Source organism: Balaenoptera acutorostrata, chromosome 16 (assembly GCF_949987535.1).
Source record: "Balaenoptera acutorostrata chromosome 16, mBalAcu1.1, whole genome shotgun sequence".
Classification (NCBI taxonomy): Eukaryota; Metazoa; Chordata; class Mammalia; order Artiodactyla; family Balaenopteridae; genus Balaenoptera; species Balaenoptera acutorostrata.
Window position 1 is genome coordinate 25208592 of NC_080079.1, and position 14583 is coordinate 25223174.

The 14583-nt window shown below is 40.0% G+C and overlaps 1 protein-coding gene across 1 annotated transcript in view; it reads right to left on the reverse strand.

Annotated features, from left to right (window-relative positions):
- Positions 1 to 1460: 1460 nt before the first annotated feature.
- The window catches only part of CFAP58 (cilia and flagella associated protein 58), a 122934-nt gene continuing 109811 nt past the window's right edge, over positions 1461 to 14583 (reverse strand). Inside the window, exons 19-20 of the mRNA XM_057531431.1 lie at positions 3617 to 3736; positions 1461 to 1484 (exon numbers count right to left, since the gene is read on the reverse strand). Coding sequence (XP_057387414.1) covers positions 1461 to 1484; positions 3617 to 3736 — 144 coding nt within the window. The remainder of the gene's footprint in view (positions 1485 to 3616; positions 3737 to 14583) is intronic.

Here is a 14583-nt window from a genome sequence, read left to right on the forward strand (position 1 = left end):
GTTCAAACCTGCTGATTCATCTGGGCCCACTCACCCCAGGATTAGGCAAACAATAACAAAGTGAAGAGAACATTTACTCTTCAACATGTAGGCATCCTGAAACCCAAAATATTCACCTGATATCTGCATTACCATCTCCTAGAAGAATGCTCATGCCGATACCCTACAGCAGATACTGAAGTCAGGTACTAGACATAGAAATGGTTCAGAGACAGTTTATCTAAAACATAGGTGAAAATTACTTGTGAACTGCTCATAATTACAGTGGTTTTAAATGTGAATATGCTTCAGCCCATACAAGGCTAATCGTGAACCTCCTTTGCAGACATAGTTATGGAATGATTATCTCCAAACCGTGAGAACAGTGTGGGGAAAAAAAATCACACTAGGTTTCCTCTGCTCCACACGAGGTTCACCAGTGAGCTGATATTAATGAATCCCTGTTAGGGTCCTAAGGAGGGGTCTCAGTATCAGAGGAGACACCCATCTTGCTCTGACACCAGCCCACTGAGGGACCTGTAGAAAGTAATTTGCTCACCCCTGACTTAGTTTACCCCAGTGAAGTCTGTGACTCTGTGACTGTCTGCAATTATTTTCTTATCAGGAGTTAATAGGCACAATAAAACTAGAACATTTGACTAATTCTTACTTCTGAATGTATTCTTTACGTTTCTGAGCAAGGTATTTCTTCTTTAAGTTCAGCAGTTCATTGCTAAGTTTCTCAATCTCATACTTATATTCTTGGCTCTGTGATTCATACATATTCAATTCTGAAGACAAAACCTAGCGTGACAAATAAAGCAGCATTAACAGAAGATACGCGGTGAGACAATATCCTTTTCTGAAAAATCTTTTTAATCTGCGGCCACTTACCTCAGTGAGGCTAGAGATACAAAACCATGCCCAGGTTTAACAGTTAACCCGCACACTTCTACCAGTTCAAGGTCTGTATCTGGGTAAAAGTCTGACGGAGGTCTGAAGACTCATAATCCAGTGGCAAACAATGGAACCTCGTTCCCCTGCTTTAAAGGAGAACCATCAGGCACAGGCTCACATATGAATGGTGTAATGTGGTTCAAGAACACTGAGTCGAAACAGAAAAACTCCCAGACGTACAGCATAAAATTGCTTTCAAAGCCTTTTTTTAATAAAGCATTCAGAAAAGTCATTACGAGGGAGCGTGATTCATCTGAGGATTATTGTAAAAATTACTCAGAATCATCCTGCCGCCACCACCACTCAGTAGGTATTCAATTTATATGTTTTCCAAGGTTGGTGTTCTGCTGAATGTCAATCACCTCTTTACTGTGCCCTTTGGGACTATTCACAGGTTCTCTCTTTATCCCAGCACTGGGACTTACCTCTAAGAAGCAGGGGGCTATGACATCTGCAGGGAGGGTGTGCTGCATGCGAGGGGCTCTAATAGGAAGCCTAATTACCTGCCTCTTGCACTGCTGCGTTCAGTAGATGCTACTGGTTTCAGGCTGGACAGGGAAAGAGGGAATTTACTCACCTAAACGGATGTGTAGAGCACACTAAAGTGAGGGGTACCCCCCAAAAAAACCAAGGGGAAAAAAGGGAGGCTACTGTCCTAAGGGGCATGCAATAGATTTGATTTGTTTTTCGTCTAGTTCTGCATTTTTAAAAAATTTGCATAAAAGGCGGATCTTTATCTTTCGAGTGTTCGTCTGCTTCTGAACTCTTTCCTCTTAACTGCTGTGAAAAGGATTCTGACGATGTTATCATAAGCTAAAGAATATGATTTTCATGTTGGAAGAAAAACTGTCCTCAGCCATAAAAAGAAACGAAATTGAGTTATTTGTAGTGAGGTGGATGGACCTAGAGTCTGTCATACAGAGTGAAGTAAGTCAGAGAGAAAAACAAATACTGTATGCTAACACATATATATGGAATCTAAAAAAATAAGGTTCTGATGAACCTAGGGGCAGGACAGGAATAAAGACGCAGACGTAGAGAATGGACTTGAGGACACGGGAGGGGGAAGGTTAAGCTGGGATGAAGCAAGAGAGTAGCACTGACATATATACACTACCAAATGTAAAATAGATAGCTAGTGGGAAGGAGCTGCATAGCACAGGGAGATCAGCTCGGTGCTTTGTGACCACCTAGAGGGGTGGGATAGGGAGGGTGGGAGGGAGACGCAAGAGGGAGGAGATATGGGGATATATGTATATGTATAGCTGATTCACTTTGCTATACAGCAGAAATTAACACACCATTGTAAAGCAATCTTACTCCAATAAAGATGTTAAAAAAAAAAATAGTTAAACTCTTAGGAACAAAGACCTTGTTTCCAAACAATGAATGTGGAATTTTCTAAAACAGCCCAGATAATGAGGACAAACTGGTGGACAGGCTTGGTATTATCCACCCCTGAATCTTCCACCAAGGGTCACATGTCATTCAGAGCAAAAATCTGGATATCCTCAGATAAAGGTTTAAAGTAACAAAAGTCTCCTATGAACCACTGAATACAATCCAGCGCTAAGTATGCCTATCTGAGAGTAGTGTAAAGACATGTGCTTTTCTAATTTACACCCACCCCTGAGAAAATAAGTTTTTATTTTATTTGATATATTCAATTGTTTAAAGGGATGAAAATAATCAAAAGATTATGCCTCCTGCAAAACTCAAATTATGTCTCAGGATACTCATGTAAAATGAATGCTTACAGTGATAAGTTGAAAATTAATGCTCTCATTACATTTCTGTTTCATCTGCCTTCTTTAAGTAAAAGGATGTGATTTTACAACATTCTATTTGTGAAAGGATTAGTACTATATTAGTAGCGTGGCATCTATTTTACCCCAGGCAGAAAGGCAATGATTATTACCATCATTGCACAGGAAAGTGCGAGAATTCAGCTGGCATGTGCTACATTCTGTGCTTGTGTGTGTATAAGGCTTCCCTAACATGCCAAGAATATCTAAGTACTTTTTAGCAGGTAAAGCTGAGGATATAGTGGAAACATATAGTTTTTGAGAAAACTTTAAAAAGGCACATATAATACTAAAACATTCCATCTCCCCAGCTAATGTTCTTATGTCACTTAGAAGGGAACTTATGCTAACAGAATCCTAGAATGATTTTACTTCCCTTTCATGGCTTCTTATTTCATAGATGGTCATGAAGCAAGGTTCCTGGGGACTGGGGAGTAGGCTGTGTTTTGTGTACATGTATTTCAGGCGGAATGAATAGTAAAAACCTGCTTTGACACAATGATCTGCTTCAGTGGGCAATGGTGTTAAAATATTCCCTCTGTTCTTTCCCACCATCTGAATCCTGTAAATCATCTTGAGATAATCTATACAAACTTTGTTCCCCAAATTTCTATCCCATTGCCATCATCCTCTCCCTAGCTCTTTCTCCACTTGTTCATCTCCCTGTTTTGTGGGAGTCTTTTAGCTTAGGAGCGGAGGGGTAGCTTTAAGGCTTGCCCTGTGCCTCCCGGGACTGGAGCACTAAAAAAGCTGATATCAAAGGAGGACAGAATTTGGGAGACTGGCTCCTTGTGCTGAGGCAGTAGACTTGTCCACGGGTATTCCCCAGAGTGTGTCTGTCCTTCAGTCAGGAAGGAGCAGAGGCTACCACTTACTTTAAGCTGCTTGGTCTTCTCCCGCAGCGTGTGGCGGTAGATCTGTAGCTGCTCTGCAGCCTCAGGCCCAGGCTGCCGGGCCAGGATGTGCTTTAGTTCCACATACAGTTTCTCCTTTTCCTGGTGGAGAGTATAACCACAGGTGGAGATAAATAACCCCAACAAGACAAGGGAAGTGCCTTTAACAGCATGGTCAGGATGATACGGGATCATCCTAAGGCCCTTCTCAGCTCCACACTGATTATATTCACACGTAGATTCATTCAATCAAGCATCAAGCCACATAGGGACCTGGCACTGCCCACCAGCAGGCCGGCAGCAGCCTTGCAACTCCCAGGTTGTGTGGCAAACCACATGGGAAGCCTACCCTGCCCTCCAGTGGACTTGCAACAACTGCATGAGGAATGGCCTCCCAGCCAGCCTGGCCAGGGGCCAGCTCCACCTACCAACATGCCCACAGTAGTCAGCCCTGCCACAACAGAAGGACACATGCAGTCCACAAAGGGGGCACCACTAGAGCATACAGCTCTGGTGACCAGAGGGGAGTGTGTTGCTGGGCCCTAAAGGATATTTCCTACATAAGGCAACTTCCCCAAGATTGGAAAATGTAACTGATGTACCTAACACACAGAAATAAACACAGAGAATTGGGCAAAATGAGGAGACAGAGGAATATATTCCAAATGAAGGAACAAGACATAACCTCAGAAAAAGAACTAAAGGAAGTGGAGATAAGCAATCTATCCAACAAAGGGCTCAAGGTAATAATAATCATAAAGATGCTCACTGAACTCGGGAGAAGAATGGATGAACACAGTAAGAATTTCAATAAAGAGTTAGAGAATATAAAGAAGAACCAGGGCTTCCCTGGTGGCGCAGTGGTTGAGAATCTGCCTGCTAATGCAGGGGACACGGGTTCGAGCCCTGGTCTGGGAAGATCCCACATGCCACGGAGCAGCTGGGCCCGTGAGCCACAATTGCTGAGCCTGCGCGTCTGGAGCCTGTGCCCCGCGACGGGAGGGGCCGCGATAGAGAAAGGCCCGCGCACCGCGATGAAGAGCGGTCCCCGCACCGCGATGAAGAGTGGCCCCCGCTTGCCGCAACTGGAGAAAGCCCTCGCACGAACCGAAGACCCAACACAGCCAAAAATAAATAAATAAATAAATAAATAAGAAAATCCTTTAAAAAAAAAAAAAAAAAAAAAAAGACCTAGATTGACTCCCAGCTGTGTGTTTAAAAAAAAAAAAAAAAAAAAAAAAGAAGAACCAAACACAGCTAAAGAATACAATAACTGAAATTAAAAATACACTAGAAGGAATCAACAGTAGATTAGATGGTACAGAGGAACTATAAACCAGAAGACAGAGTAGTGGAAATTACGAAGCTGAACAGAAAAAAGAATTAAAAAAAAAATAAGGATAGTTTAAGAGACCTCTGGTATAACATCAAGTGTAATAACATTTGCATTATAGGGATCCCAGAAGGAGAAGAGAGAGAGAAAGGGGCAGAGAAAATATTTGAAGAAATAATAGCTGAAAACTTCTCTAACCTTGGAAAGAAAAGACATCCAGGTGCAGGAAGCACAGAGAGTAGTCTCAAACAGAATCAACCCAAAGAGGACCAAACCAAGACACACTGTAATTAAAATGGCAAAAACTAAAGATAAAGAGAGAATATTAAAAAAGCAAGAGAAAAGCAACTAGTTACATACATGGGAATTCCCATAAGATTATCAGCTGGATTTTCAGAAGAAACTTTGCAGGCCAGAAGGGAGTGACACAATATATTCAAAGCGATGAAAGGAAAAAACTTACAACCAAAAATTCTCTACCCATCAAGGTTATCATTTGGATTTGAAGGAGAGATAAAGATTACAGATAAGCAAAAGCTAAAAGAGCTTAGCACCATTAAACCGGCTTTAAAAGAAATGTTAAAGGAATTTTTCTAGGTGAAAAAGAAAAGGATACAACTAGAAATATGAAAATTATGAAAGGAAAGATCTCACTGGTAAAGCTAAACATACAGTGAAGGTAGTAAGTCAACAATGTATAAAGCTAGTAGGAAGACTGTAAGATAAAAGTAGTAAAATCATCTATATCACAATATGTAGTTAAGAGATACACAAAACAAAAAGATGTAAAATATGACATCAAAAACATAAACCGTGGTAGGTGGGGAATGAAAATGTAGGGTGATTAGAATGCATTCAAACTTAAGAGATCAGCAACTTAAAATAATCACATATATATATCAAATATATATATAAATATATAATAATAGATACACACACACAAAATAAGAAAGGCATTCAACCGTAACACTACAGACAGTCATCAAATCACAGGGGAAGAGAGCAAAAGAAAAAGAAAGGAACAAAAAACTTAAAAAAAAAACTAACAAAATGGCAATAAGTACATACCTATCAATAATTAAATGTAAATGGACTAAATGCTCCAATCAAAAGACATAGAGTAGCTGAATGAATACAAAAACAAAACCCAAATTTACGCTGCCTACAAGGGATTCACTTCAGATCGAAAGACACACACAGACTGACAGTTAGGGGACAGAAAAGAAACAATAAAGATCAGAGCAGAGGGCTTCCCTGGTGGCGCAGTGGTTGGGAGTCTGCCTGCTGGTGCGGGGGACATGGGTTTGAGCCCTGGTCTGGGAGGATCCCACATGCCGCGGAGCGACTGGGCCCGTGAGCCACAACTGCTGAGCCTGTGCGTCTGGAGCCTGTGCTCCGCAATGAAAGGCAACGATAGAGGCCCGTGCACCGTGATGAGGAGTGGCCCCCGCTTGCCGCAGCTGGAGGAAGCCCTTGCACAGAGGCGGGGACCCAACACAGCCAAAAATAAATAAATAAATAAATAAATAAATAAATAATAATTAAAAAAAAAAAAAAAGATCAGAGCAGAAATAAATGACATAGAGAAATAATAAAGAATCAGAGCAAGGATGGCCATCTGCTGGTTCACCTGTTGGATGTCCCAGAGGGTATCCATGGGCAGTGTAATGGGAGTGTTGTCCAGCCATCATATGAAGCTGTCAGATATGCCAGACAAATGTTGTTCAATGTCACAAGGCAGGCAGATGATAACCTCGTAGAAGGTACCACAGCAATCAGTTGCCATGGCAGTGCACTATGGTCAGCTTTTCCTGCTTATATTCTCTCACCCTGGTTTCCCTATTATCTGGTTCTTTCATTCACGGTCATGTGGTGGGGAGCATAGCAAGTGGTACAACTGGAAGTGGAGACTGCATCAGCCAGAAATGACTCAGCAGGAAGTGCATCACTGGAAGTTGAAACGTCATCAAAGCACAACAGGGCAGGGCTAGGGTTGGGGTTAACCTCACCAACGGGAGTAAGCAGGGCCACCTTTGAAGAGAGAGTGAGAGAGGACCCAAATAAACAAAAAATCAGAAATGAAAGAAAAGTTACAACCAACACCACCAAAATACAAAGGATCATAAGAGATTACTATGAACAATTAGACGCCAAAAAAATGGACAACTTAGAAGAAATGGATAAATTCCTAGAAACATACAATCTCCAAAACTGAATAATGACAGAAGAAAAAGAAAATATGAACAGATCAATTACTGAAATTTAATCGGTAAAAAAAATGCCCAACAAAGAAAAGTCCAAGATCAGATGGCTTCACAGGTGAATTCTACCAAACATTTAAAGAAAAGTTGATACTTATTACTCTCAAGCTACTCCAAAAATCTGTGGAGGAAGGAACACGTCTTTTTTTTTTTAATTTTTAAATTTTATTTATTTTTTTATATACCAGGTTCTTATTAGTCATCTTATTAGTCATTAATTTTATACACATCAGTGTATACATGTCAATCCCAATCGCCCAACTAAGCACACCACCATCCCCACCCCCTCGCGGCTTTCCCCCCTTGGTGTCCATACGTTTGTTCTCTACATCTCTGTCTCAATTTCTGCCCTGCAACCGGTTCATCTGTACCATTTTTCTAGGTTCCACATATATGTGTTAATATACGATATTCGTTTTTCTCTTTCTGACTTACTTCACTCTGTATGAGAGTCTCTAGATTCATCCACGTCTCTACAAATGACTCAGTTTCGTTCCTTTTTATGGCTGAGTAATATTCCATTGTATATATGTACCACAACTTCTTTATCCATTCGTCTGTTGATGGGCATTTAGGTTGCTTCCATGACCTGGCTATTGTAAATAGTGCTGCAATGAACATTGGGGTGCATGTGTCTTTTTGAATTATGGTTTTCTCTGGGTATATGCCCAGTAATGGGATTGCTGGGTCATATGGTACTTCTATTTTTAGTTTTTTAAGGAACCTCCATACTGTTCTCCATAGTGGCTGTATCAATTTACATTCCCACCAACAGTGCAAGAGGGTTCCCTTTTCTCCACACCCTCTCCAGCATTTGTTGTTTGTACATTTTCTGATGATGCCCATTCTAACTGGTGTGAGGTGATACCTCATTGTAGTTTTGATTTGCATTTCTCTAATGATTAGTGATGTTGAGCAGCTTTTCATGTGCTTCTCGGCCATCTGTATGTCTTCTTTGGAGAAATGTCCATTTAGGTCTTCTGCCCATTTTTGGATTGGGTTGTTTGTTTCTTTAATATTGAGCTGCATGAGCTGTTTATATATTTTGGAGGTTAATCCTTTGTCCGTTGATTTGTTTGCAAATATTTTCTCCCATTCTGAGGGTTGTCTTTTCGTCTTGTTTATAGTTTCCTTTGCTTTGCAAAAGCTTTTAAGTTTCATTAGGTCCCATTTGTTTATTTTTGTTTTTATTTCTATTACTCTAGGAAGTGGATCAAAAAAGATCTTGCTGTGATTTATGTCAAAGAGTGTTATTCCTATGCTTTCCCCTAAGAGTTTTATAGTGTCCGGTCTTACATTTAGGTCTCTAATCCACTTTGAGTTTATTTTTGTGTATGGTGTTAGGGAGTGTTCTAATTTCATTCTTCTACATGTAGCTATCCAGTTATCCCAGCACCACTTACTGAAGAGACTGTCTTTTCTCCATTGTATATCTTTGCCTCCTTTGTCATAGATTAGTTGACCATAGGTGCGTGGGTTAATCTCTGGGCTTTCTATCTTGTTCCATTGATCTATGTTTCTGTTTTTGTGCCAGTACCATATTGTCTTGATTACTGTAGCTTTGTAGTAGAGTCTGAAGTCAGGGAGTCTGATTCCTCCAGCTCCATTTTTTTGCCTCAAGACTGCTTTGGCTATTCGGGGTCTTTTGTGTCTCCATACAAATTTTAAGATGATTTGTTCTAGCTCCGTAAAAAATGCCATTGGTAATTTGATAGGGATTGCATTGAATCTGTAGATTGCTTTGGGTAGTATACTCATTTTCACAATGTTGATTCTTCCAATCCAAGAACATGGTATATCTCTCCATCTATTTGTATCATCTTTAATTTCTTTCATCAGTGTCTTATAGTTTTCTGCATACAGGTCTTTTGTCTCCCTAGGTAGGTTTATTCCTAGGTATTTTATTCTTTTTGTTGCAATGGTAAATGGGAGTGTTTCCATAATTTCTCTTTCAGATTTTTCATCATTAGTGTATAGGAATGCAAGAGATTTCTGTGCATTAATTTTGTATCCTGCAACTTTACCAAATTCATTGATTAGCTCTAGTAGTTTTCTGATGGCATCTTTAGGATTCTCTATGTATCGTATCATGTCATTTGCAAACAGTGACAGTTTTACTTCTTCTTTTCTAATTTGTATTCCTCCTATTTCTTTCTCTTCTCTGATTGCCATGGCTAGGACTTCCAAAACTATGTTGAATAATAGTGGTGAGAGTGGACATCCTTGTCTTGTTCCTGATCTTAGAGGAAATGCTTTCAGTTTTTCACCATTGAGAATGATGTTTGCTGTGGGGTTGTCATATATGGCCTTTATTATGTTGAGGCAGGTTCCCTCTATGCCCACTTTCTGGAGAGTTTTTATCATAAATGGGTGTTGGATTTTGTCAAAAGCTTTTTCTGCATCTATTGAGATGATCATATGGTTTTTATTCTTCAATTTGTTAATATGGTGTATCACATTGATTGATTTGCGTATATTGAAGAATCCTTGCATCCCTGGGATAAATCCCACTTGATCGTGGTGTATGATCCTTTTAATGTGTTGTTGGATTCTGTTTGCTAGTATTTTGTTGAGGATTTTTGCATCTATATTCATCAGTGATATTGGTCTGTAATTTTCTTTTTTTGTAGTGTCTTTGTCTGGTTTTGGTATCAGGGTGATGGTGGCCTCATAGAATGAGTTTGGGAGTGTTCCTTCCTCTGCCATTTTTTGGAAGAGTTTGAGAAGGATGGGTGTTAGCTCTTCTCTAAATGTTTGATAGAATTCACCTGTGAAGCCATCTGGTCCTGGACTTTTGTTTGTTGGAAGATTTTTAATCACAGTTTCAATTTCATTACTTGTGATTGGTCTGTTCATATTTTCTATTTCTTCCTGGTTCAGTCTTGGAAGGTTATACCTTTCTAAGAATTTGTCCATTTCTTCCAGGTTGTCCATTTTATTGGCATAGAGTTGCTTGTAGTAGTCTCTAAGGATGCTTTGTATTTCTGTGGTGTCTGTTGTAACTTCTCCTTTTTCATTTCTAATTTTAGTGATTTGAGTCCTCTCCCTCTTTTTCTTGATGAGTCTGGCTAATGGTTTATCAATTCTGTTTATTTTCTCAAAGAACCAGCGTTTAGTTTTGTTGGTTTTTGCTATTGTTTTCTTTATTTCTTTTTCATTTATTTCTGATCTGATCTTTATGATTTCTTTCCTTCTGCTAACTTTGGGTTTTGTTTGTCCTCCTTTCTCTAGTTCCTTTATGTGTAAGGTTAGATTGTTTCTTTGAAATTTTTCTTGTTTCTTGAGGTAGGCTTGTATTGCTGTAAACTTCCCTCTTAGAACTGCTTTTGCTGCATCCCATAGGTTTTGGATCGTGGTGTTTTCATTGTCATTTTTCTCTAGGTATTTTTTGATTTCCTCTTTGATTTCTTCAGTGATCTCTTGGTTATTTAGTAATGTATTGTTTAACCTCCATGTGTTTGTGTTTTTTACGTTTTTTTCCCTGTAATTCATTTCTAATCTCATAACGTTGTGGTCAAAAAAGATGCTGGATATGATTTCAATTTTCTTAAATTTACTGAGGTTTGATCTGTGACCCAAGATGTGACCCACCCTGGAGAATGTCCCGTGCGCACTTGAGAAGAAAGTGTAATCTGCTGTTTTTGGATGGAATGTCCTACAAATATCAATGAAATCTATCTGGTCTATTGTGTCATTTAAAGCTTGTGTTTCTTTATTAATTTTCTGTTTGGATGATCTGTCCATTGGTGTAAGTGAGGTGTTAAAGTCCACCAGTATTACTGTGTTACTGTGGATTTCCTCTTTTATAGCTGTTAGCAGTTGCCCTATGTATTGAGGTGCTCCTATGTTGAGTGCATATATATTTATAATTGTTATATCTTCTTCTTGGATGATCCCTTGATCATTATGTAGTGTCCTTCCTTGTCTCTTGTAACATTCTTTATTTGAAAGTCTATTTTAACTGATATGAGTATTGCTACTCCAGCTATCTTTTGATTTCCATTTGCATGGAATATCTTTTTCCATCCCCTCACTTTCAGTCTGTATGTGTCCCTAGGTCTGAAGTGGGTCTCTTGTACACAGCATACATATGGGTCTTGTTTTTGTGTCCACGCAGCAAGCCTGTGTCTTTTGGTTGGAGCATTTAATCCATTCACGTTTAAGGTAATTCTCCATATGGATGTTCCTATGACCACTTTCTTAATTGTTTTGGGTTTGTTTTTGTGGGTCTTTTTCTTCTCTTGAGTTTCCCACTTAGAGAAGTTCCTTTAGCATTTGTTGTATAGCTAGTTTGGTGGTGCTGAATTCTCTTAGCTTTTGCTTGTCTGTAAAGCTTTTGATTTTTCCATCGAATCTGAATGAGATCCTTGCCGGGTAGAGTAATCTTGGTTGTAGGTTCTTCCCTTTCATCACTTTAAGTATATCATGCCACTCCCTTCTGGCTTGTAGAGTTTCTGCTGAGAAATCAGCCGTTAACCTTATGGGAGTTCCCTTGTATGTTATTTGTCGTTTTTCCCTTGCTGCTTTCCATAATTTTTCTTTGTCTTTAATTTTTGCCAATTTGATTACTATGTGTCTCGGCGTGTTTCTCCTTGGCTTTATCCTGCATGGGACTCTCTGAGCTTCCTGGACTTGGGCGGCTATTTCCTTTCCCATGTTAGGGAAGTTTTTGACTATAATCTCTTCAAATATTTTCTCGGGTCCTTTCTCTCTCTCTTCCCCTCTGGAACCACTATCATGCGAATGTTGTTGCGTTTAATGTTGTCCCAGAGGTCCCTTAGGCTGTCTTCATTTCTTTTCATTCTTTTTTTCTTTATTCTGTTCCACAGCAGTGAATTCCACCATTCTGTCTTCCAGGTCACTTATCTGTTCTTCTGCCTCAGTTATTCTGCTATTGATTCCTTCTAGTGTAGTTTTCATTTCAGTTATTGTGTTGTTCATCTCTGTTTGTTCTTTAATTCTTCTAGGTCTTTGTTAAACATTTCTTGCATCTTCTCAATCTTTGCCTCCATTCGTTTTCCGAGGTCCTGGATCATCTTCACTATCATTATTCTGAATTCTTTTTCTGGAAGGTTGCCTATCTCCACTTCATTTAGTTGTTTTTCTGGGGTTTTATCTTGTTCCTTCATCTGATACATAGCCCTCTGCCTTTTTATCTTGTCTGTCTTTCTGTGAATGTGGTTTTTGTTCCACAGGCTGCAGGGTTGTAGTTCTTCTTACTTCTGCTGTCTGCCCTCTGGTGGATGAGGCTATCTAAGAGGCTTGTGTAAGTTTCCTGATGGGAGGGACTAGTGTTGGGTAGAGCTGGCTGTTGCTCTGGTGGGCAGAGCTCAGTAAAACTTTAATCCAATTGAGTGTTGATGGGTGGGGCTGGGTTCCCTCTCTGTTGGTTGTTTGGCCTGAGGCAACCCAACCCTGGAGCCCACCTGGGCTCTTTGGTGGGGCTGATGACAGACTCTGGGAGGGCTCATGCCAAGCAGTGCCTCCCAGAACTTCTGCTGCCAGTGTCCTTGTCCCCATGGTGAGCCACAGCCAACCCCCACCTCTGCAGGAAACCCTCCAACACTAGCAGGTAGGTCTGGTTCAGTCTCCCCTGTGGTCACTGCTCCTTCCCCTGGGTCCCAATGCACACACTACTTTGTGTGTGCCCTCCGAGAGTGGAGTCTCTGTTTCCCCCAATCCTGTCGAAGTCCTGCAATCAATTCCCACTAGCCTTCGAAGTCTGATTCTCTAGGAATTCCTCCTCCCATTGCTGGACCCCCGTGTTGGGAAGCCTGACGTGGGGCTCAGAACCTTCACTGCAGTGGGTGGACTTCTGTGGTATAAGTGTTCCCCAGTCTGTGAGTCACCCACACAGCAGTTATGGGATTTGATTTTACTGTGATTGTGCCCCTCCTATCGTCTCACTGTGGCTTCTACTTTGTCTTTGGATGTGGGGTATCTTTTTTGGTGAGTTCCAGTGTCTTCCTGTCAATGACTGTCCAGCAGCTAGTTGTTATTCTGGTGTTCTCGCAAGAGGGAGTGAGAGCACGTCCTTCTACTCCGCCATCTTGTTTCCTCGAGGAAGGAACACTTCTGAACTCATTCTACAAGGCCAGCATCATCTTGATACCATGATCAAGTGGGACTTATCCCAGGGATACAAAGATGGTTCAATATGCACAAATCAATCGATGTGATACACCATATTAACAAACTGTAGAATAAAAATCATATGATCTTTTCAATAATGCAGAAAAAGCTTTTGACATTCAACATCTGTTTATTACAAAAACCTCAACAAAGTGAATATTGAGGGAATATACCTCAACATCATAAAGGCCATAAGTGACAAACTCAAAGCAAACTTGATGAAAAGCTGAAAGCATTTCCTCTAAGATCAGGAACAAGACAAGGATGCCCACTCTTGCCACTTTTATTCAACATAGTATTGGAAGTCCTAGCCACAGCAATTAGACAAGAAAAAGAAGTAAAAGAAATCCAAATTGGAAAGGAAGAAGTAAAACTTCACTGTTTGCAGATGACATGATACTACATGCATAGAAAACCCTAAAGATGCTACCAAAAAACTACTAGAACTAATAAAGAAATTCAGTAAAGCTGTAGGATACAAAATTAATATACAGAAATATGCTGCATGTCTATACACTAATAACAAACTGTCAGAAATAGAAATTAAGGAAACAATCCCATTTACAATGGCATCACGAAGAATAAAATACCTAGGTATAAGTCTAACCAAAGAGGTTAAAGACTTATACTCTGAAAACTATAAGACATTGATGAAAGAAAATGAAGGTGGCACAAACAAATGGAAGGATATATCATACTCATAGATTGAAAGAATTAATATTGTTAAAATGACCATACTACCCCAGGCAATCAACAGATTCAATGCAATCTCTATCAAAATACCAAAGGCATTCTTCACAGAACTAGAACAAATAATTTTAAAATTTGTATGGAAACACAAAAGACCCCCAACAGTTAAAACAATCTTGAGAAAGAAGAACAAAGCTGGAGGTATTATGCTCCCTGATTTCAAACTATGCTGCAAAGCTGCAGTAATCAAAACAATATGGTACTGGCACAAAAACAGACACATAAATCAGTGGAACAGAACTGAGATCCCAGAAATAAACCCATGTTTATATGGTCAATTAATCTCTGACAAAGGAGGCAAGAATATACAATGGGGAAAAGACAGCCTCTTCAATAAATAGTGTGGGGAAAACTGGACAGGCACATGCAAAAGAATCAGACTAAACTAATTTATCAGACTTCCCTGGTGGTGCAATGGTGGAGAATCCACCTGCCAATGCAGGGGACACGGGTTCGGGCCCTGGTCCAGGAGG